Source organism: Podarcis melisellensis (genome assembly GCF_964234715.1).
Source record: "Podarcis melisellensis genome assembly, chromosome: 3".
In the NCBI taxonomy this organism is placed as follows: domain Eukaryota; kingdom Metazoa; phylum Chordata; class Lepidosauria; order Squamata; family Lacertidae; genus Podarcis; species Podarcis melisellensis.
The window spans coordinates 15,696,872-15,721,324 of record NC_138530.1 but is presented as its reverse complement, the minus strand read 5'-3'; the positions used below and the strand labels follow the sequence as shown (position 1 = coordinate 15,721,324).

The 24,453-nt window shown below is 44.2% G+C and overlaps 2 protein-coding genes across 3 annotated transcripts in view; one reads left to right on the top strand and one right to left on the bottom strand.

Moving 5' to 3' along the window:
• Window positions 1-885: 885 nt before the first annotated feature.
• On the top strand, window positions 886-23,161 carry MSH6 (mutS homolog 6). The gene is made up of 10 exons (XM_081903722.1): window positions 886-1,153; window positions 9,877-10,076; window positions 11,031-11,206; window positions 13,275-15,816; window positions 17,483-17,754; window positions 19,143-19,260; window positions 20,658-20,747; window positions 22,150-22,304; window positions 22,549-22,748; window positions 23,000-23,161. The coding sequence occupies exons 1-10, from the start codon at window positions 987-989 to the stop codon at window positions 23,073-23,075; spliced, it is 3,996 nt and encodes a 1,331-aa protein (XP_081759848.1). The 5' UTR covers window positions 886-986; the 3' UTR covers window positions 23,076-23,161.
• Window positions 23,129-24,453, bottom strand: part of FBXO11 (F-box protein 11) — a 70,595-nt gene continuing 69,270 nt past the window's right edge. For both annotated transcript variants that reach the window (XM_081903854.1, XM_081903855.1), the window contains exon 23: window positions 23,129-24,453. In XM_081903854.1, the coding sequence (XP_081759980.1) occupies window positions 24,324-24,453 (130 nt within the window). In that variant the 3' untranslated portion in view covers window positions 23,129-24,323.

Genomic DNA, 24,453 nt, shown 5'->3' with positions numbered 1-24,453 from the left:
CACTATTATTATTATTCACTGGCATGTGACACAGAATCCAGATGAACACCATTTTCATTCATTTTGCCTTTTGAGATGTCCTGGTTTCAGAACATGATACAAAATCCAGAACTGTAGCTACGGGGGGAGGGGGTGTTAGCTGGTTTGTGGGTTTTTTGCACCATTGAAGCTCACAGGCTGTGTGTGTACGCAAATGTGTGTCTCTTAAGTGCCAAACTGGGTCTTTGACTCGGGTGAAATAAAGCCTAATTTCACCCCTGCAAAATAAAGAGGACATAATAAATTGTACGCCCATCCCACCCTCCCAAAAACCCATGAACGGAGATCTGGAAATTGAAAATTTCTCTTAGGTCACAAAGGAATGTTGTTGCTGTTTTTTTAAAAAATACCTTTCCTCCCAATGCAGACATCTTTGTTAAGGTTGACAAAACCCCAACAATTAAAGGCCCGAGTTTAATCAGGCCGTAAATCGCTTCCGAGTTGAAACAAATAACATGTGTGAGCCGAGCATATCGTGAGGATCGATTTTCAGTGTTTTAGGCGCCAGACAAAAAGCGTTCCTCTTCAACCAGGCCTTGGGCTGATTTAACATCCTTTAAAACGTGTTAGTGGGAGGAGGTGGGGGGGGCATTGCTTTGCTACTGTTGGGGTTTCGTGTTTTTATCTTGTATTTTTATGTATATTTTTTATATATTATACCCTGGTCCCAGAAAAAGAGATAGCAACCAGGCGCCACCACGGGGCGAGCTTTCCAACGGCCCGGTCCCAGAGGCCATTTTATTCACCGCCTTCCCCACCTCAGGCAGCAGGAGGCGGGCGGGCTCGGCGCTCATAGGCCGCGGGACCCTCGCTGGGCGGGGACGGGCGTTTGGCGCGCTGCTTCGCCGGCCGGAGGGTCGAGCGAGCGAGAGCCGAGAGAAAAGGGGCGTCCCTTTCGCGTCGCCGCGCTCCTCTCTTGCTCCTCCTCCTCCGGCGGCGCCGCCGCCATGTCCCGCCAAAGCTCCCTCCTCAGCTTCTTCCCCATGTCGGAGGCCAAGCGCGACGGCGACGGCGGCTGCAGCCCCCACAGCGATGCCGAGCCCGAGGGCGGGCGCATGCTGTCGCCCAGAGGCTCGGGCATCCGAGGGAGGACCAGGGCGCCCCCCACGGACTGGTAAGCCCCCGCGCTGAGGAAACGAAAAGGCGGCGGCGGTTGGTGGGCCAAGAGCGTGGAGCGCGCAGGCGCCGCTTCCATGAGGCGGCGGCGGCGGGCCTCTCTCTCGCATACTAGGCCCGAAAGCGGCTTCTTCAGGGTAGACCCTGAGGGAGAGAGAGAGAGAAAGGAAAAAAAAAAGGGATGGCGCGCGCGATAGCGGAGGGTGGGTTGGCGAGGCGCGCCGGTGAGGTGGAGGGACGGGCCTCAGGTGAGGCGGGGAGAGGCAGCGCGGGAAAGGGGCAGGTTTGAGGGGAGGCCCCGCTTCAGGAGGCCGCGCAAGCTCGTGGGGCATCTCCGCGTGGCGGGAAGGGTAGCTGGTGGCATCTGGCATCTTCCTCCTCCTCCTCCGCGAATTTGCCTCTCAGATCTTTCCGAATCGGTGGCCCTCCAGATGGAGGAGAAATCTCCCCTTCGCTCCCCGAAACTGCTTAAAGTTCCCCGATCTGCAGCTTGGTATAAGTGGGTTGGTGGCCTTTTGTGTTCTCCCCTCCCCCCCCCCGCCCCAATATTGTGTTTCCTTCCCCTTTTCATATGGCAGCACACGGTATAGCCCATACTTCAAGGAATGCGGGGTTGGGAATCAGCCACGTGCAACGGTTTCACGGAATCGTAAATCACTGAATCAGAACAGAAGGAACCGTGGAGGGCAGCTGTTGAGTAAGATTTGGCAGGGACCCCTGAGGATTATCTAGTCCAGGCACCTTCAGCCCTCCAGATGTTTTTGGGACTACAATTCCCATCATCCCTGACCACTGGTCCTGTTAGCTGGGGATCATGGGAGTTGTAGGCCAAAGCATCTGGAGGGGGCTGCAGGTTGAGGACGCCTGGTCTAGTCCAGCCCCCTGCAATGAAGGAACCTCAACATGTGACACTGGATCCTGCTTCGCTTTGCAAATGGACTAGGGAGTTTTGTTGCTGCACCATTCCCAAGTTAATGTGAAGGAGTGCTGAAAAATATCTATACTTAAGCATTGATGGGAAGTTTTGCTTCTGCACATGACTCTGGCAAACCGCTCTAAGCTGAAGCATTCCTTCTTCATCCACCCTAGAATGTTCAGTTCACATTGAGTTCATGAAACATGGTACCCTGACCTGTTCTTAATGCATGGTTGACCACATCTACGGATGAATGTCTATATCAATCACTAGTAACAGTTTAATAAGGAGGTTTTCATACCTGTCCAACTCTGTGTTCCCTTTCCCAACCTTTAATCTATTGATGATTAATGTTTATATGCAACCTTTGCATTGTGTTTGTGTTAACCAGTCAGCAACAAGCACATATGTGACAATGCTGTAATATTCAGTAAAAGAGACTCCCCGAGACATGCTCGAGAGATGCCTCCCATATGACACTTGTCACTCAACTGTCGTCTATTCCAACCCAACAAAGCATACATTAAGTTTGGGCTATACAAGAGGAGTTAAAAGATTCCTGGTTGGCTAGATTTACCACTTGCTGCAGCGGGTTGTAATTGTGATAGAATGTACAAGAAAGCTGTCCACTTATACCACATTGCAGTCCTTCACTGACTTTTCATGAAGATAGTCTTTGCATATGATTTTTAACAGTAAAACCCATGTCCATTTGGCCTTCTTTTGGTGACCGCATACCCCTTTAAAAAATTCTCTATCGCTAGTGAGTGTTAAAATATGAAACTGTAGCTGGTTGTGTCTCAGAAAAGGCCTCACTTGCAGACATGACTTTCTGCTTTCCACATAACGTGGAGACATCACTTAAATTGCTTGGTGGCGGTAGGGTGTGTGTGTTTTGTGGCATCAGTGTTTTGAATATGCAAGGATGCATATCTTACCAAGTAAAATGGAGTGAATGTGCATAGGATCTAGGTGCAGGATCATTGTCTGAATGGATGGATGAATGAATGAATGAATGCTTGCTTGAGGGCAAGTGCCCTTGAATTCAGTGCAATTTGTTTTTTCAGGCCCAGCTGCATAGATAGGCATGCAGAACTGCAATTTATGTATGTTTTGTTGTTGTTTAGTCGTGTCCGACTCTTCGTGACCCCATGGACCAGAGCACACCAGGCACTCCTGTCTTCCACTGCCACCTGAAATTTGGTCAAACTCATGTTGGTAGCTTCAAGAACACTGTCCAACCATCTCATCCTCTGTCGTCCCCTTCTCCTTGTGCCCTCCATCTTTCCCAACGTCGGGGTCTTTTTCAGGGAGTCTTCTCTCCTCATGAGGTGGCCAAAGTACTGGAGCCCCAGCTTCAGGATCTGTCCTTCCAGTGAGCACTCAGGGCTGATTTCATTCAGAATGCATAGGTTTGATCTTCTTGCAGTCTATGGCACTCTCAAGAGTCTCCTCCAGAACCATAATTCAAAAGCATCAATTCTGCGCTCAGCCTGTAGGCTGAGCCTAGTCCATGCCAGGGAATCGTTGGCCCGCGTCCCCAGATCCGGAGAGAGAGCGAAAGAAAGCTCCAGGAAAGATCCTTTCTTTGGAGGAAAGCAGTTTATTATCTATGCACAGTGACAACCAGCAGAATCACTTCTGAAAAACTGGCTGCCCCGAAAAACGCCTCTGCAAACATTCTTATACCTTGAGAAAGCTCCCTCCCTCCTCCCAAACGCTCTCCAAGAAAAACTTCCCCAATCAGCTGGAAAGTTTTCAACTTATTTCTTTATATGACATGTCTATTATTGCTAGCCCTCTAAGCAGCCCCTATTTTAGCTAAGCGTCCTGTCTCCTCTGCTATCTTGCATTCCTAAAAATAGAAAGCGAGAGGCCTCTTTTACAGGTCTGGTTATTTCTGGCTCACAGTCTTCTTTGTGTGTTTCTTATCTTGCATTCCTAAAGCGGGAGGCCTCTTTTGCAGGAGTAAAATTAGCTCAGAAATTTACTTCCAAAGTACAGAGAATATAGAAGATCCTTCTTAGGTACAAGGTAGAGAGCATAGGTACAGATTTCTTAGGTACAGAGTACAAAACACAGAAAATATTGAGAGAAACCTTTCCCATCTCCCTTTAAGCCTTCTTTATGGTCCAGCTCTCAGTTCCATACATCACTACAGGGAAAACCATAGCTTTAACTATACAGACCTTTGTTGGCAAGGTGATGTCCCTGCTTTTTAAGACGCTGCCTAGGTTTGTCATTGCTTTTCTCTCAATAAGCAGGCGTCTTTTAATTTTTGACTGCTGTATGTTTGCTCAAATGTAAATTCTGTCTAAGAACATAAGAGAAACCTACTGAGTCAGGGCAATGGCCAATTTAATCCAGCATCCTGTTCTTACAGTGCCTGATCAGATGCCTGTGGGAAGCCTACAAGATAGGCATGGGGGGGGGACTATGAGCCCTTGGTCCAGGTGGTGGCATACCCTGCAACATTTCTCCAGTGAAAATAGGGATGTCCTATTTAAAAACAGTAACAATAATACCATTATTTATACCCTGCCCATCTAACTGGGTTGCCCCAGCCACTCTGGGCAGCTTCCAACGTATATTAAAAACATATTAAAATATTAAACATTTAAAAACTTCCCTATACAGGGCTGCCTTCAGATGTCTTCTAAAGGTTGGCTTGGCTCTGGGGGTCACATAACTCCATACCCTCCAACATTTCTCTGATGAAAATAGGACCATCCTAAGGAAAAGCAGGACATTCTGGGATCAGATCAGAAACCGGGATGGCTTCTGTAAATCCAGGACTGTCACTGGAAAATAGGGACGCTTGGAGGGTCTTTGATGGGGGTAAGCTGACTTTAAAGGAAATGAAACTAAAAGTTCCCCAAACCCTTCTCTCAGCCCTGCATAATGGGTACCTGAACAAAGGGTCATGACTACTGCTTGTCATCTTGGCGGCATGATTTTCACATTGCAATTTGGTGTAATGTGTAAACTGTTTCCAAAAAGTTAGAAATACGAAAGGGAAGGTGCTTCAATCTCCTAGTGACACTGATAATCAAAACTAGCACTATGCTATGAAAATCACAGGCCTATAGTAAACTGCACCAGCAGAAAATTTAGTAAACTGCACCAGCAATGTATTATGAAAACCATAGGCCCTAGGGCAGGACTTAGTCTATTTCAGGCACATCCAACTCCCAAGACACTGCGATCTACTCCCAGTATAAAAAAACTGACAGTGATCTACCCAGAGTTGTTGAGCTTTCCTGAGGGCAGAACAGGCCCTGCCTGACATTTTTCCCGTTAACCTGTGACAAAGACTACCTTTTATGTGGTTAAAGGCGCTTTAAATTCCTATGGAATCAGTTGCCACATGCAGGCATGAGGGTCTATACTCCCCCTCTGTGTTAGCCGACAGAATATTTATTGATGATTTTTAACATCAAGGAGAGTGAGGTATTTGCTCAGTGTAAAATACTAGCGGTGAAGCTGCAGGTTCAGGATAGCATGGTTGAGGTGCTAGTGGATCTTTCTGTATACTTGTATTTTTACAAGGTTTACTTCTAAGGCCAGAAAAAACCGTATTAACAGTAGATTAGTTCATGATGTAGCAGCATCTATTAAGGGCTAAAATAGCTAATGTGTCAATGCTTGTCTTGTGCTATGAGACATTCAACTTTCTATTCTAAACGGAACTGAGTGGGCAAGGAGTTTTCTTAATGGGAACTCTGGAAAAGGCTCACTACTGCAAAGCAGGAAAACTGAATGTTCTGCTGGAAGATTACTGGAGCTGTGCATACTCTGCTGACCACAATGGTCGAAATGGGTCATATCAACAGATAGTGAGCCCAAATCTTAACAGGTTATGGGCCAACTGACTTCTACAAGTCTCACATCAGCAACATTTTCTTTTTTCTCACTCAGCAAGTACTATTTTTTATTTTTTTAAAAAATTGATTTTATTGATACATCAGAACAACAACAAAACAAAAAACAAAAACAATATACAGCAATAAAAGAAAATTAAAAATTAGATAACGGCAATAAAAATTGCAACCAATGGAACTTAAACATTTACACCACATAAATATAAATAACATAAAGTTTTGACTTCAAGTTGAACCTATTTTTAATGCATCCAAGTACACGTAGTCTCAGCTATTCTGGAGACCGCGTAAAGGCTGTGGCCAGATTGGGATTTAGGTTTGGGGCTGCCTGGCGGTCAAAAGGCAACATCACAAGTTTGCAAAAAATAAAATAATTGAAACAGGAAGCTACCCTCTGAGCTCTTCCCTGCTCCTTCTTTCAGTTTTTTACTTTGCCTTGCAGAAAGTCTTCCTGAGACTCTTGGTGTTCTCCTTTCAGATTGGTTATTTCTTTGTCTCTTCTACCTCTAGTTGAATTTCTCTCTGTGTTTAGCCTCATCATTAGTTCTCCATCCCGGCTCTGGTGTTTTTCCACTCATTTTTCAAAGTCTCTTTAGTTGTTGGCTGCCTTCCTTATCTACAGCCTCTTTAGGGACTGCATTGTCCTTGACTTTGCTGATTTCAGCCATAGTAGCCTCCAGATTTCCCCTCCCCCTCCGACTTCTTCCTCAGTGCAGCTAAAGCCTTTCAAAACCAGTCTGCGGGGTGGGTGGGTGTTAGAGAGTTGCCCTGCATTTTTTGTTAGTGATTAACGATCTGCTATAATTCAGAGAGCTGCATTGTCTACACTTAAGCAGAAAGGCACAGAAGAAATCTACACCCGGCTGCAGCTAGTTGCAGCAGCAAAACCACAGCCTGTAAAGACAATAGAAAATGTTACAGCAAACTCTGCTTTTGTTCAAGATTTAGTTCCAGTCCTCTCAGGGGCAGCACTTGTCACTTTCAACTGATATGGTAGATCTTCCCAGCTTTCCAGACTCTCTTGCCCAGTTGCTATTCAGAACATCTCAGAGCCAGATTTGGGGGGTGGACTGACCTTCTTTTGGCATTCTTCTAACCATGGAGGATGGTTCAATGGAAGGTCAGCAGGGGGCTCTGTTTTGGCTAAGTAAGGAGGCGCAGAGAGGAGGACAATGGAATCTCCCTGGTGAAGCGGACGGCAAGATCTTCCTCAGCTGAGCTCAAGAGGAATTTCCGCATCCCTTTGAAACCTCTCTGAGCCAAGATATTCATGCAGCTCACCCTAGCATGAATGAAATGTTTTGACCTCATTACTCAACAGCAGAAGCAGTCTCTGCTTCAGAATACAGCATTAATCCTGAATTTCATCCATATACTGCACCTCCTAAAGGAAGCTCTACTAGTAGGTCTGGCTGAGGAAGTAATTTGGCCCTCAACTACCTCTCAGTCTCCAAATGTTCTTCATCAACAGTATCTGCTTCCCCTGCTTCTCCCTTCATCTCCAGGAGGTAGTCTAGAGCACAACCTTCATGCAGGGGTTCTCAGTCCTTACCCAGGCACTTGTTTCCCCTGAAGACCTTAAGTGCTAGCGATCAGAGCCTCTGCCACAGCCCAGTCATTTGCAAAAGTGGCCCTTGCATGGGCAATCCTCCTCAAGACCTGAATGGGCCTCACATGTCCTTGTCAAAGATTTCCAGCGCACCGGGAGGCTGATGTGCTGTCTTGCAACAACTTGGCCTCTGGACCTTTTGTAGGGGGTAAGCTCTTTGGCGAAGAGGCTTTAAAGGACATCCTAGTTGAGACTATTGACAAGAAAAAAGAGATGACAAATCTTTCGCCACACTTATCAAAGCTCAAGGTCCTTCAGAGGCAGGGATTTTCGGTCCTCCCAGCCTCCTGGAACAGGCAGTACGGAGGGTTGAAAGAAAATCAACAGTCCTATTCCTGCAACACTCAACAGAACAAACCCCATCTCTCTCGGCGTTGTTGCTATTCCAGTGGGAGGAAAGCTGCCGCGATACACCCATAGTTGGCAGCAGACCGCATCCGACAGATGGGTGCTGGACACTATCCGCAAATACTTACCGCCGTCAGTCTCATCAGACCCCTCCAAGAAAAAAGTCTGTTATACTTACCATTTTTCCAATACAGATAGGTAGCCGTGTTGGTCTGCCATAGTCAAAACAAAAAAAAATCCTTCCAGTAGCACCTTAAAGACCAACTAAGTTAGTTCTTGGTATGAGCTTTCGTGTGCATGCACACTTCTTCAGATACCTGAAGAAGTATCTGAAGCGGTATCTGAAGAAGTGTGCATGCACACGAAAGCTCATACCAAGAACTAACATAGTTGGTCTTTAAGGTGCTACTGGAAGGAATTTTTTCATTTTTCCAATAGTTACTCCGTCATATTTTTTCTACCAGAGAGTCTCCATGAATTTTTAACGGCAACCTTTCCCATTGAAAGTCATCTCCCATGCGATACTTGTACTGAATCTTGCTTTTTGGCTTGTTATTTAAAAACTGAAGGAGCGGGGAGGAGCTAAGATGGCAGCTTCTTGTTTCAATTCTTTATTTTTATTTTTCAAACTTGCAATGTTGCATATTAACCACCAGGTGGCACCACACCTAAATCCCAATCTGGCAGCAGCTTTTACAGGATCTAGAAATACCTTCCATAGTAGGTATGACAGGCTTTTCTCTTACATTTCGTTAGATCACCTGAATGGAACCTGTAGCTCACAGATAGCCTGGATGTTCTCAATCCTATAAGGGGCTCTTTACAACTGAATTATTTTGTCTTTTTAGATGACGTCCCTGTAGAAAAGCACATACATGTATTAGTTTTAGTACTAGCATTATTTATTAAATTTGTATACCACCTTTCATCCAAAGATCTCAGGGTGGTTTATAACTGAAAATATAAAATGAGAATACAAAATACATAACCCCCCCAATAATCCCCTCCCCCAACTACATTTAAAAAGCTGAAGAATGTTAAGTCAGCCTGGTTGAAGAGACGTGTTTGTCTGGCACATAAAGATTTGTAATGAAGGTGCCAGGCAGGCCTCCCTCAGGAGAGAGGCGAGGCTTTGCTTCCCCACCCAATCATGTAGAGGGGGTCCACCTTCTTTAGACCAGTTTGGGAGACAGCTTGCTGCCACAGCGTTGACAGAAATGGGAGAGGCAGGAAGGAGAACAGGAGGAGGAAAATGTGGCAGCAGCTGGAGTGCTCCTGCTGCCGCCTTGTGGGGCGAAATGGTTGTGGAGTTGTGCTAACACTGGTGCAGAACCCGCAGGAGCTGTTTAAGAAACAGAACGAGTAGCTCTGCATTTGCAGTACCGTGGAACCTCAGTTTTCGAACATAATCCATTTCGGAAGACAGTTCGCCTTCCGACACTGATTTAGGTCCAAGACTCTGTTTATTAAGGCAAAGCTATTGTGTTGGGGGAAACTCCCTCATCCTCTTCCTCCCAATCAGTAGGGGGGAAACACGGGCAAAACTTCAGATGTACAGTATCATACATCATTCTTTTATCATCCATTCCATCTTCATATCTTTTAAGATCGTACCAGCTGTGCTGCAAACTGGATCTTGTAATACCTATCCTAACAGTGTTAGGATTCGTAGTTTTGTTATTCTTTATCTTTTATAATTCCAAGCTATGTTTCTTGATTTTGTCCCAGGTTTGGGGAACAGGCCTTGACAGTCAGCGAAAAACACAATGCTTTACATTTGGAGGTGGGGATTCTACTTTTAAAAAATTAAATAAAAACTTGAGTATCCTTGGGTAAAGTATGAGCTAAATTCTAAGAGAATTGTGTCTGTAACCAATATAGATAGTATTTTGACTTCATAGATTGTCAGTAAAAGATCTGTTATAAAGGCTTTCTTTATTTTCTCTCTTCTTTTTTTTGCCTTGCAGTGACTGTGAATTTTCACCCGGTGATCTGGTTTGGGCCAAACTCGAAGGCTACCCTTGGTGGCCATGCCTTGTGTACAAGCATCCAACAGAAGGATCACTTTTCAGAGGCAGAGGAAGATCCTCTCGCATCCATGTACAGTTTTTTGATGACGACCCATCAAGGGGTTGGGTTAGCATTAGATATATACGACCATATACAGGTAAGAGTTGATAATTGAATGTAATAGGTGATAACAGATATACTATATATAAATAAACGAGGGGGTGTGAGAAATTAAATGCAGGTCACATAGATATTACAAGCAATGCTGCATCACAAGAAAGAAGATTCCACCTAAACATTAGGAAGAACTTCCTGAAAGTAAGAGCTGTTCAACAGTGGAATTTGCTGCCAAGGAGTGTGGTGGAGTCTCATTCTTTGGAGGTCTTTAAGCAGAGGCTTGACAACCATATGTCAGGAGTGCTCTGATGGTGTTTCCTGCTTGGCAGGGGGTTGGACTCGATGGCCCTTGTGGTCTCTTCCAACTATGATTCTATGATCACTCTGTAAATTGACCACATACTGAGAGGCTTGGAAGCACTGTTTGGCTAAGATGCCCTTTCACCTTCATTTGAGTAGGATGCAGCTCTTCAATTTGACTTAACTTGGCAGTACAAAGGATTGAGGCTGTACTATTTCACCTAGGACGCACCTGTCCTGTTATTGTAGGCAACTTGCAGCCCTATTCCACTCTTAGCAAACGCCCCACCCTTATTGAGTGAGCAGCATTCATTGCAGAGGGAACTATAGAGTGCCAAAGATGGTTCTGTATTCAGCACCAACATTTGAAATGCTATTTTGCATCAAAATAATCATGGTGGGATTCCAACTGTGAGTTACACCAAACTTTTCCCTCCCCCCAATATTCTAACAGCAGATTAGTAGTAGTTTATGTGGAATGATTTAAAAAGTCATGCAATTTAATATACATAGTAATCTGAGTAGTGGCAGTTCTAATTGACAGTTCTGAAGAGATATGGGATTAAATGCAGAATCTTTAATTTGGGATTGTTACTGTAAGGTTTCTGCATGTTAGATAATCAAAAACTAGGAGAGACCATGAGCGTGTTTTTGCCAAAATCTGTTCTCTGACTGATTGCTTTTTATATTACAGGTTCTTCTGGTAGAGATACCAGTAGGGGAGGCATGTTCTACAGTTCAAGACCTGAAATTAGAAGAGCAATGGAATTGGCAGATGCTGCTTTGCAAAAAGAGAAGAGTGAGCGACTTGAGCTGGCAGTGTGTGACAAACCTTCAGAAAGCGAGGAAGAAGACGACGAGGAGATGGAGGTCACTCTTTATAATTCTTGTTTCCAGAAGCAATTAGAAAAACGGGAAAAGAGGATGCTCATGATTTGTAGGACAGTTCTGTATATGTAGATAACTGCCTTTCTCTTTATTGTTTTGGAACTGTAACAAGTATGTGTCTGAACTCACATGCATGTCCACACTCACATGCACACACACTAGCTAGAGGTTTGGGATCTTTTGGTAGAATTATAACATGTCCATTTTTGCATATGTGTTTGCCTCTGTTCCTGCCTAAATAAAACTCCTAACACCCAATACTATTTGTTCTGGACTGGCGATCATTACTACTACTATTGTTAGTAGTAATAGTAGTAGTAATCTGCCCTATACTCATAGATCTCAGGTTGGTTCACAGCATAACAATCTCTGAATTGCCAGACTGGCGGCCCAGTAATTTTTAGAGGCAAGCAAATAGCTTTACATTCAGATTAAAAAACAAAGCTTGGTTTATCGTATGAAATGAAAATGACAGAATACATAAATGCTGTTTCAGACAATAAAATTACAATTCAGGCAGGTAGCAAATCCTACCATACACACACACCTTGATCTAAAGAGTGGAAGAATCCCTTCCTATTCTCAAAAGCCTGCAGAAGTGAGCGTGACCATTATGCTAGCAAGACTCACACTAATAGTAAGTTAAGAAATGGAGGAGGTGGGGAGAATACCTGTCCTTAGGCATGTGTGTGTTCGTTCCTTGTGAGCGCAGAATGAAGATCCTTGGAGCTAGGAGAGCCACTGCCTACAGATTTTGGGGTTCCTTTATACCCTTTTCTTTGGGGAGAAGGGAGGGGACTTTTCAGGTGGACAATTCCTATTGTTTCAGTTGCCTTTCCCTGAGAGTTCCTACCCATTTCTCGCTTTCCCCATGTTGCAGATTAAGAGTTTGAAAGACTCATCCTAGTGGGCTGTGACTGAACTGGTTATCTTGGTGTATTCTCTGTCTTTAAGTTATAATAACATTATAGTGATTGTCTCCACCCAGGGTGTCAGTAGACTGTACTTGGGAAATTTGCATGTGCTAACCTTTATGCAAAGTTTGAGGAGTTCAGGATGTTGTCTGAATGCCTTTCAGGGCATGCTTTTGATAAGGCTGGTACCTGGGTCAAGCAAGGCTCAATGTGGGGAATCTTGTGTTATATTTTAAGTTATGTCACTCTTCTTACTAATGCTATAATCTACAGTAGTAAACCACAGAATAAGTTCAGACTGACGCACCGCTATTCACAGCAGCACTTTCTTCTGTGGTTATGAGCCAACTTTCCCGGGGTAGAGCATGGTACTCTGTAAGGAAAGCTTGGAGGAGAACACACCCCATCCTTTCTGCTTGTCACTTATTTCAAGGCTATGTAAGTGCATGTTTAATTTGCTGAAATGGATGACTTTCAGGTCGCCTCTGAGCAGAACATAATAATAATAATAATAATAATAATAATAATAATAATAATAATAATAATAATAATATTATTATTATTATTAATATATTATTTGTACCCCGCCCATCTGGCTGGGTTTCCCCAGCCACTCTGGGCGGCTTCCAACAAAGATGAAAGATGGGAGTTGCCTGTAGGGGCTTTCCTTCACAATTGAAAAAGAAACCTCTTGGTTGTCCTCCTTGTTCAGGATCTTTAGAACTGACACCTGACTGCTGAAGAACTGTGTGTAGGCTTGAACAAAACGGAAGTATTGGAGACAACTTATTCCAGCATTTGATGCAATTGAGCCTAGCTACTGCTCTGCCATAGAACTCCCTAATTGCATACCCATCGTTGCGCTAGTCCAAGTGGAGAGGTTGAAACCTCTCACTCACCTATCACAAATCCGATGAGCAGAGGGAGATCACATCCCCATTGTTCACTGGTCTTGATGGAGAAGTTGAAATCTCATATCTGCCGGACAGCCTGCTTAATTTAAAACAACAATGAGAAGAGGACAACAGCCAAATTGTTGGGTCCCCCATCAGAAAGTTTGCCTTGTCAAAGTTGTAGCATTAGCCTGTCTTTAAAGCATCCGATTTTTTATACTACTTCTTTTTTGTCTCTGGCAGGTGAGCGATGAGGGTGATGATTTTGGCACATCTGAGGAAGTGAAACGTAGAAAAAGGCAAATTGCAAGAAAGCAACATGCTGAGAAATCCAAAAAGAGAAAGATCATGGATTCTGACAGTGAACGCGAGTATTCAGACATGGAGTTTAAACCTGATGAAGCTAGCAGTGATGAAAATAGCGTTGGAGTTGGTGACAGTGATGCTTCTGAATCGGAGGCTGACCCAGGAAAGAAAGTAAAGCGTCCCATTAAAGTCTCCCCTAAACCAGTGCTGCAGGAAAAGGCGTCTAAACCTCCCCAGAATAATGTGTCTGTAACGCCCAGCAGAGAAACAAATTTTTCTGCTGAGATAAAGTATAAGTTATCATCTTTTGCAGCTCCTGAATGCTTTGATTTTCAGCCAAGCATTAACGGAGGAGCAGGAGCAGGAACAGGAACAGGAGCAGATGGCAATCCGACTTCATGGGAACATGATAAAATTGACTGGCTCCAGGATGGTAAAAGGAAAGATGCTCGTAGGAGACGGCAAAATGATCCAGATTATGATCCAAATACACTGTTTGTGCCAGAGGACTACCTTAGAAACTGCACTCCGTTAATGCGGAAGTGGTGGGAGATGAAGAGCCAGAATTTTGATAGCGTGCTTTTCTATAAAGTTGGGAAGTTCTATGAGCTGTTCCACATGGATGCTGTTATTGGTGTTAACAAGATGGGCCTGTCGTTCATGAAAGGAACTTTTGCTCACTCTGGTTTCCCAGAAATAGCGTTTGACAGATACTGCACTATATTAGTCCAGAAAGGTTACAAAGTGGTTCGTGTTGAGCAGATTGAGACTCCTGAGATGATGGAAGCACGCTGTAGAGCCTTGGCCCACCCGACAAAATACGACAGAGTTGTGCGCCGAGAAATATGCAGGGTTATTTCCAAGGGGACACAGACCTATGGTATTCTAGATAGTGACGATTTGGACAGCCACAACAAATACCTCCTCTGCGTGAAAGAAAAAGTTGACGATTCTGCTGGCCTTCAGCGTACCTATGGAGTATGCTTTGTTGACACAACAGTGGGGAAGTTCTACCTGGGTCAGTTCTCGGATGACCGCCATTGCTCAAGGTTTAGAACTCTCTTGGCTCATCATATTCCTGTGCAGATACTTTTTGAGCGAGGGAACCCCTCTGCAGAAACACAGAAGATATTCAAAGGCTTACTCCCCTCTACTGCGCAGGAAGGTTTGATAGCTGGGTCTCAGTTCTGGGATGCATCCAAAACACTCAAAACATTGATTGAAAAAGGCTACTTCCAGGACAAAGAAAATCCAAGCAGTGAGCCCATCCTGCCGCCAGTAATCAAATCTATGACTGCGGAAACTGACTCACTGGGACTTACCCCTGGGGAAAACGCTGAGCTTGCGCTCTCTGCTCTCGGCTGCTGTGTCTTCTACCTTAAAAAATGCATTATTGACGAGGAGCTCTTATCAATGGGGAAATTTGAAGAATACATTCCTGTGGATGTTGATATTGCGAAAGAACAAAACTCAAGCAGTCTGTTTGCTAAAACAAGCCAGAGGATGGTGTTGGATGGGGTCACCCTGGCAAACCTAGAAATTCTGCAGAATGCAACAACTGGGTCAGAAGAAGGCACATTGCTGGAAAATATTGACACTTGTTGTACACCCTTTGGAAGGAGACTCCTGAAACAGTGGCTCTGTGCACCGTTGTGTAATCCTTCCACCATCAATAACCGCTTGGATGCAGTTGAAGACCTCCTAGCTGAAGCTGCCAAAATGTCAGAAATCCGTGACCTTTTAAGGAAACTCCCAGACCTTGAAAGGCTTTTAAGCAAAATTCACAGTATTGGGTCATCCCTTAAGAACCAGGACCACCCTGGCAACAGGGCTATTTTATATGAGGAGGCCAGATACAGCAAGAAAAAAATTGTAGACTTTTTGTCCGCACTGGAAGGTTTTAAAATAATTATGGAGATTATCTCAATTTTGGAAGATATTGCTGATGGTTTTACATCCAAAACACTAAGGCAGATAGCAATGGTCAAATCTAAGAATCCAGAAGGCCGCTTTCCAGACATTAAAGCAGAACTTGAAAGGTGGGATGCAGCTTTCGATCATAACGTTGCACGAAAGACTGGTGTGGTTAACCCAAAAACTGGGTTTGACACTCAATATGATAAAGCGCTAGAGGATATAAGCAGCATTGAGGAAGGCCTTCGTCAGTATTTGGAAAAGCAGCGCAAACGGCTTGGCATTAAAGCTGTGATGTATTGGGGAGCAGGCAAAAACCGCTACCAGATGGAGATTGCGGAGGGTTCGGTGCCTGCGAGCCTGCCTGACGATTATGTGTTGAAATCTACCAGAAAGGGCTTTAAGCGCTACTGGACTAAAGACCTGGAGAAAATGCTGAACGAGATCATCAACGCTGAAGAACGGAGGGATACGGCACAGAAAGACTGTATGAAGAGGTTATTTTACAACTTTGATAAAAGCAGCGAAGACTGGCACACGGCAGTGGAATGCATTGCAGTTCTAGGTACGAAGACTTCTACCATAGTATATTCAAGTTGAAAATGTACTATTAATTCGTTAGCGTGTGGGCAGCTTGAAAGAGCTGGGGTTCCGTAGTACAGAATATTGCCATCTAATCCCTTGCAAAGAAACCAGTATGGAGTGCCACTGTGTATATTAGGAATATTGGCAGGGGGTGGGGGCTAAATGGTAGTATACAGAAAAGGATTGTTTCCCTGCTTCTTGCGCAAGGAGTGACTCTTAGCAAAGGCAGTTGATAGCTCCGTGCAGTGATGAGCATAATGATGCATAATCTTGTAACCGGTGTGATTATTATTGCAGTTGCAACAGCCGTCGCTGCACTTGCTCGGGGAGAAACTCTATGCACCTCATATCTCTTCAGACTGATGAGAAGGGTGTGTGTCCTGTCCTGGCATCCAATGAAATGTGTGCATGTCTAAGGAGGCATTTTTCAGTAAAGGAGAGACTGAGCCAGGGCAGACAGGAACTGAGCAGGAAAAGCAAACAGCCTCTTGTGCATGGGGGGGGGGGGAATATATACTGAGAGCTTCAGTGAGTGCCATAGGAGGAGATGATAGTTGGGTACGCTGGTACCTGTGGGTGCCACACTGGCGTCCTCTGTCGTATCTTATGAGGTGGGCTGTGTCCCACAAAAGATGATGTGGTATAGTTTTTCAGGGCAAGCCTGCCTTAAGCAAGAGTACTCGCAATCTAAATCTGTAGGTAAGGTGTCAGCCTGGGTTCTAGAGAAGCTGAGAGCTCAGCAAAGAGATATCTTCAAAACTGTGAAAGTACCATATTTTCCCTTGTACAAGATGACCCCTAATTTTTTTGAACCCAATATTAAGAAAAGAAAACCCTAAAATAGATGGGTGGTGGTAGAAGCCAAGCCAAGAATGGTTGGGGTTTGAGGAGGAGGGGGCGGAGAAAGGAAAGGGTGCTCTCCAGTGGTCGTGCTGGTGGGGGCTTCAGGACGCAAGCCAGTCACCAGCGTGCAGCCTGCAGGGGGAGGAAAGGGACAACAGCAGGAGGGACTGCCAAAATCCTGGAAAAAAAACCTTGTCTTAAACATGGAAAAATAGGGTATTCCCAGGCTTTCTGTTTAAGATTGCCATCACCTTCTGTTCTTTTTTGTATAGTTTCAGTCTAATCTAATTAATGGAAACTCTATCCCTCAATTATTTTAAAATAAAACAAATTTCAGACTTCCATATTATTTATACTTTCCTAATAATTGTGCGTTAATTGAAATTTCTGTGTTGGATGTTAGCAGTACGTAGTGCAGTAAAAGCTTCTTGTTTGGTGGCGAAGATGGTGAAAGCTTTGTGACTGAAGTACTTGGAAGTAACTGATACAGTGGTGCCTCGGGTTGCATACGCTTCAGGTTACAGACTCTGCTAACCCAGAAATAGTACCTCGGGTCAAGAACTTTGCTTCAGGATGAGAACAGAAATTGCGCAGCGGCAGCAGCGGGAGGCTCCATTAGCTAAAGTGGTGCTTCAGGTTAACAGTTTCAGGTTAAGAACGGACCTCTGGAACGAATTAAGTACGTAACCAGAGGTACCACTGTACTTTAGTCACCTGTGATATAGCCCAGTGCTCTGAAGAAGGAATACAGGAAACGGGAAAACTGACTGGGATTTTCTCTCCCTCCCCCCCCCCCCCCATAGATGTCCTAATGTGCTTTGCACACTACAGCCAGGGATGTGATGGACCGTTGTGCCGACCTGTAATTGTGCTTCCGGAGAGCAACACGCTGCCCTTTTTGGAGCTGAAGCATTCCCGCCACCCCTGCATTACAAAAACCTCATCGGACGATGACTTCATCCCTAACGATATCCTCATAGGTGTACAGGATGAAAAGGCAAATCCGGAGAGCAGGACTTGCTGTGTTCTAGTGACTGGTCCAAACATGGGAGGAAAGTCCACACTCCTGAGACAGGTGATCATAGAACAAGACACTTGGAAGCATGGTTTATCTGTGTAATTCCCCTCTTTTTTCTTATTTTTACAGGCTAACTACCCCATTGGGATTGGTTAAGGGGTTTCTTCCCCCAATCGGTGCATGTTCTGTTCTTTCATTTGCAACATGCAGGCTAGGTATAGGGCGGGGTACACACACACACACACACATATATATATATATAATAGAATAGAGTTCCCATTGCAATCTGGATTGTGTGAGAAGACTGGAGAGGGGCTGAAAGTTGGGTCAGGTAGGAAGTTGGGCTAGCAGGACTTTGGGACTCAGACATGTACTGTATAAATACATATGAATTCCTGTAGGAAAATAACATGCACAGGACAAATCGTCCAAATGCTTTTAGCAAAGTAGCATTCATTTAAAACGAGGCTAAACCCAATGTTAGTAACATTCCTGCTTACCTAGATCCTACAATTGAAATAATTAGGCAATTGTACCTGGTTCAGTTTTCTTTCATCACCTGTTTGATGTGGAAATGGATAGTATGTAGAACAGCAGGATTCTGTTGTGGAGGGGGAAAAGATGTGCACTTTCCATACGTTCAGTGTTTTTAATACCCTAGATTGCCCAATCCCAAGAGCTGTTGGCTGGACGGGTACTCCTTGCCTAAATGTTTGCTCTTACAGAATGAGGATTTGATCATAATGGAGCATTGTGAGAGCACAAGTAGGAAGCGTTTGTAACCAAGATGGCAAAACACTACAAATGCTTCCTGTCTTTCCTCTCTAAAACCAGGGGAACCAGTTTTACATACAGTGGTACCTTGGAAGTCGAACGGAATCCTTTCCGGGAGTCGGTTCGACTTCCAAATCGTTCGGAAACCAAAGCTTGGCTTCCGACTGGATGTTTGGGTTCCAAAGAACGTTTGCAAACCGGAACACTCACTTCCGGGATTGCGGTGTTTGGGAGCCAAAACGTCTGAGTACCAAGGCGCTTGGGATCCAAGGTACAATTGTATTTCCAAAATTTAGTTTTTCCAGAATTCCATTATCTGTTCAACTGATTTCCATTTCCAGAGCAGCATTGGGGTGCTTAAGTATGTTTAAATCCCTGCTGACTGATATCCATTAGGGCTCTATTGAGCTGTATAGAAACTCTAAAATAAGATGGAATAATTCAGCATTAAACATCGGGTTGGTGTGGCATGCTCTACTGCCAACTCTTATTTGTGGGAATAGATGGGGGTTTGAAGGTGTCAATTTGTACTGGGCAGTCCAAATGCAGACAACTTCATTTGGGTGGAAATAGCATTGGAGGAGGTAATGAACTGAAGCATCTCTTCCTTTGCAGCAGGCCAAGCAGGTGAAGCGAATTCTCTAATGCCTATTGGTTTTATTGCTTTGCAGACTGGCCTCGTGGTGATCATGGCCCAGCTGGGATGCTTTGTACCTGCCGAGTCTTGCAGGCTTACTCCTGTCGACAGAATATTCACCAGACTAGGGGCTTCAGATAGAATTATGTCAGGTGAGTTCTGTCAGTTTTGGGGTTTCCGAGAAAAAATTGCTAAAGCAAAACAGGCGACACGGAACTTTTTGTAAAGGGAAGGAGAAGGGTGTGCCCACCTCAAAATACGTGTACAGTGGTACCTCAGGTTACAGACGCTTCAGGTTACAGACTCCACTAACTCAGAAATTGTACCTTGGGTTAAGAACTTTGCTTCAGGATGAGAACAGAAATTGCATGGCGGTGGCGCAGCGGGAGGCCCCATTAGCTAAGGTGGTACCTCAGGTTAAGAACAGTTTCAGGTTAAGAACAGACCTCCAGAACAAATTAAGTTCTTAACCTGAGGTACCACTGTATATGAAAATGTTTATACGGTGACATGCACTAGAAATATTTATGGGAAGGGTGGGAATGGTCTGGCCTCTAGACTCTCCTCTCCTGCCTATCCATACTTACTTAAGACAGATGTACCCTGAAGGAAGGAAGACGTGAGGAAGCCCAGACCAAGGAGCCCATGACCACCAGTTCTTGAAGGGACCCATCAGTAGCCTAAGAGACCTGGCAGCTCTGACCCCTCCCTCCCCCGTAGCTCCTTAAGACCCGCGTGCCCTGAGGGAAAGCAGCAGAGAAGAAGGACGGGGTTTGTGCCAGCAGGTCCTGATGCTGGCCTGAGAAAGAACCGCTTGGTTCCTACCCGAAACGCTAGCTCTGGGTTACGGCAGCAAGGGCATCAGTGAGGGACATGCCAAAGGTTCCATAACTAGGGTGGGAAAGGAACTGCTCCTTACAGACGAAGGAACATTTGAAGGGCTCAACTACCAAAAGCGGCTTCCACTGAGGCAAAGACACCGTTTTCATACTGCTGAGTGAATGAACTGGGCGGAGCTCAAGTAGGCCACTTCACAGACTTCCTCTTGGAGTTAAAGTTAGGTTTTTAAGGCTGCAATCCTGTGCAGTTATTTAGGAGTAAACCCAGATTAAATTCAGCAGGGCCTGCTCCTGAGTAGACATTGCACGAGATGGTCTGCAAGGGTAACAGCCATAATATCGATCCGTGGTACAATGGCTTGAAAGCTTAGTTTAGATATGGGAAGCCCAGGTTCATGTTTTCACGCTATTTGAAAGCTCCCCGAGTCATCTTGGGCCTGGTCTGAAGGCATGAGTCCACCACCTCGCTGGAAGTTGAGCAGACCTGGTCAGTATCTGAAACGGATCCTTCCTGGGAATCACATGCATGGCACCTTGGTTTCATGACGAAAGGTGGAGTATAAATGCAAGAATATACAAATTGACAGACTGTGATGCCACACATTTAGCTGCTGCCAAAATGCATGCAGTTCTTCCTGCCTCTACTCCGTGGAGGCTCCTTGCGTGATTTAGAAACCTGCAGTGACCAGGATGTTTTTTCCCTCCACCAGGGGAAAGTACATTCTTTGTTGAGCTGAGTGAGACTTCCAGCATACTACGACATGCAACAGAGCACTCTCTCGTTCTTATGGATGAACTAGGTATGTAATAACTTTTGCAATCTCTCTTTTTTTAAAAGACTTGCTTTTTGCCCACTCACAGGTATGTCAAGTTAACAGCCCGATTGGCAGACTAAAGCTGCCTGTACTCAGTCTGTGGCACCGCACAAATTCCCGACTTAAACACTGTGTTGCAGAGCAAGAGCTTGGTTGCGTGACCTTGTATGTACCAGTGCCATTTAAAGCAAGCTCTCAACAACTATGCCTGCAGCTCTCGTGCCAGCACAGCGCTCCTGGGCTATAGATGCTAGGTGTGCCAACAGGGCATATGAAACAGCCGAGAGCCCAATTTAAACAAGGCACCGGATGCTGGCAACACCATAAAGGAAGTTCTTGCCCACACAAATCTTGTTTTTAATTGGACCCAAGATTCTCGTTCTGGTTTCCAAGACGGCTGAATGTGCCTGGGTCGGTCACAGTGACTTTGCTTAAGCAAGCTAAAGTGCACAAATACAGACACCCTGCTTCCACCCCAGCATCTTGACAATCCCATTTAGCATCATGCGAGAGAGAGCGGTCAACTATTACTCAAACCAGTCTGTCCGATAAAATCATTTGATGTGTGGATGGCTGGGAACAGTGTGTTGTGCCACCCTTCATTTGGAATCGATCTTTTTTAGTAGCAGGCAAAGACCATTTTAGTCAAGGCCTTCTAGTTTGCTTGAGATTCTCTGGCTGTCATAGTGTTTTTATTGTTTTTGAAGAAACTTGCCTGGTTGTTTTTACTCATGTGCACTAGAAAGGGTATTATTTGAATGTTGCCACTTCCTCTCATACACCATCTTAAGCCATCTGCGACTGCAGCTGGTGAGAGTTTTAATAGACTTTTACAAATTTTCCTGGCCCTTTCATTTTTTTTTTAACATGATCAAAAGTTTTGGAGAACTCAAAAGCTTTCTTTTGTAACAATCTGGTTGGCCTAATAAGGACACTGTCCTGATACAGATTTTGGAATAAATATTTTTATTAGGCTAAATCATTGCTTGCTAAACAAAGTATCTCACAGCAAGCTCGTTTGAATTTCCCGAATAACTTCGCCCAATTCACATCTTCGTTGAGCCAAGGCTGCAGTTTATATACATACAATGGAATGATCACACAAGAAACCTCCCATTATGGTAGAGGTCCTGATTATTCAAGTTTTGGAAGTTCTGTTCTTTAGGGTCTCACCTGCATGTGATGGTGAAGACAGGATGGCCGAGCTACTCAGTCATCCTGCTTTAAAAGTGGTTCAAATTCTCAGTATGCTGTTGGTTGTTTCTTAATTGTTTGGAGTTTTTTGGGAAAGAAGGGGAAAGATCCAGCCTAGTGCAAGGTTCAGAATGTATTTCAGCCACTCTGGCAATGCCTTGGAGTTTTAAACTCGGCTTTCTTTACTTTCCAGGTCGAGGTACAGCTACTTTTGATGGAACTGCTATTGCTAGTGCAGTTGTCAAAGAACTTTCAGAGAGCATCAAATGCCGCACCATGTTTTCAACACATTACCATTCTTTAGTAGAGGATTATTCTCACACCCCTTCTGTGCGGTTGGGACACATGGTATGTAACACTTCCTTTCCCTTCAAAAGTGGTCTCGCCTGCAGTGGGCTTACGGACTCGGACTCCCTTTCTTCAACACAGCCATTCTGCTAATGAAATGAACCCCGCTGTTCCATTACTTTGAAGAGTGGTCAGTGGAAACTTGCTGGTAAACAAAGTAGACCATTAAAGGCCTAGATGAGCTGGTAGGATTTGAACCAAGGGCCATTGATCCACTTTCCTTTGTGCTGTTTTTTCTTTTCAGGCATGTATGGTGGAAAATGAGACTGACGATCCTAGCCAAGAAACAATTACATTTCTCTACAAATTCATCAAAGGTGCTTGTCCTAAAAGCTATGGCTTTAATGCAGCAAGGCTTGCTAACATTCCCGAAGAAGTTATTCAGAAAGCTCAAGAAAAGGCAAAAGAGTTTGAGGCAACTACCCTCTCACTACGATTGTTCAGGTAAGATTTTTCACCGTGTTCTTTCCTTGCAGGGCGGGGTGATGTTAGTGTCCTTAAACCAGTGGCTTGCTGCAGGAGATGGTTTAAACTAGCTTGCTGTGGAGCTGATGTGATTGCACATTACTGTTATATACTGTATTGAGCCTAGCCGGAAGAGCCAGCAGTGTCTGAATATATTAAGCTTGGTATTATTTCCTTCTATTGTTTCCCTTAGTTTTAAACATGCATATGTTGATTGTGTGTTTTCCCAGGAAACAGTGCCAGATAGCTGAAGGAGCTCCACTAGCCAGAGATGAGCTTGACAAGCTAGCCGTGCTTCCTGTGTGAGACAACCTGTAATAAGTTTCTACAGCAGTTTTTGAAGGCATTATGCAAACAACAGTGATCTAATAAACTTTATTTTTTAAAAATGACCATTTTCCATTGTATTTCCTAGGAAATTAAACCCTTTTAATTCTTAGCTACCCCTCTACATAATGGTTATTGAATACTCCACAATATATTAAGTCTAGATGTTATGGTACATGCATACACTTTCAGGCTGTTGATTACCCACTGTCACCAATACACATAAATGGAAAAAAAGCTATGAAACTGTATAGGGCTGTCTATATACTTTTGTCTCATCTTCATTAGAGGAGGAAATTGCAATTTTCAGCATTTCATAAGAGTTAATGTCCAAGACTGTTCAATAAAACTGTGAACAGAGTAAATACAGGATTGTTTTGAGGAGATGTTCTTACAACAGTGTACTTTAAAACATAGTAAAACCTCTTAACTGCAAACTGTTGCCTGCATACTTTGTTTTAATAGTGCATTATCTCCCAGGAAGCCTCATTAAAACATTGTTGCTCAAAGTGATGTGAAGACCATGGGGGGCGGGGAAGGGGAAAAGGAGGGATATTCTAACTGCAAAGGATACCAGAAAAATTGCTGGATATAATTTAAGATTAGTGTTCTCTTTCATAGAAAGAACGTACATACTGGGACATGAGTACAGTTACAGCAAGTCTAGATGTGCTAACAAAACAGGACACATTCAAGTACAATAAGATTTGCTTGAAATTAAAAACTACATGAGATTAAAGCATTAAAATCATCTCAATCTGAATAAATGTTTTTTAAAAAAATCAAAATAAATGCAGAAGTGCTAGCTCACATTTTTTACCATATTACAAAAAGCAATTGGTACCCATGTCCATAAAGGCAGCAACAAAGACTGCTGCTAGTCTACAGAATAGTACTACTGCAAATGGGACTGTGTTTCAATGCTACTTGTAGAAACACCAGCCTTTTGGAAGTTGGTATCTGTACAAAGACGCAGCTTATTTTCTTCACATCTGTCCCTTAGTCTTTGTTTACACAGTAATGCTGAAACGCCCAGTTCTGTTATCCTGAGTCAACATATTGCCACTTTCTTTTTGGTAGGTTGAGCTCCATAGTGTCACCACTTTTACACATCCTTTTTTAAGTCTCCCTCTGCAGAAATGGGCAAGTATAACTTCCTCAAAAACAAAATTAACAGTTACGATAGAATGGCAGGACTTTTTTCTTCCTTTCTTTCTCAAAAGTAATTCAGTTGTGCTGCAGCGTATTAGATTCTATAGGAGGAGCAGAGTCATATAGTGTATCTGTATCATGGGTCGGTTCTCCGGCTAATGTACATGGATTGGAGAGTGTTCCAGCACCACAGTCGCAGAAAAAC

Coding starts and splice junctions, on each gene's coding strand:
- MSH6 (XM_081903722.1), top strand. CDS start 987: ATGTCCCGCCAAAGCTCCCTCCTCAGCTTCTTCCCCATGTCGGAGGCC. Junction 10,077..11,030: donor ATATATACGACCATATACAG/GTAAGAGTTGAT, acceptor TTTATATTACAG/GTTCTTCTGGTAGAGATACC. Junction 17,755..19,142: donor AGTCCACACTCCTGAGACAG/GTGATCATAGAA, acceptor ATTGCTTTGCAG/ACTGGCCTCGTGGTGATCAT.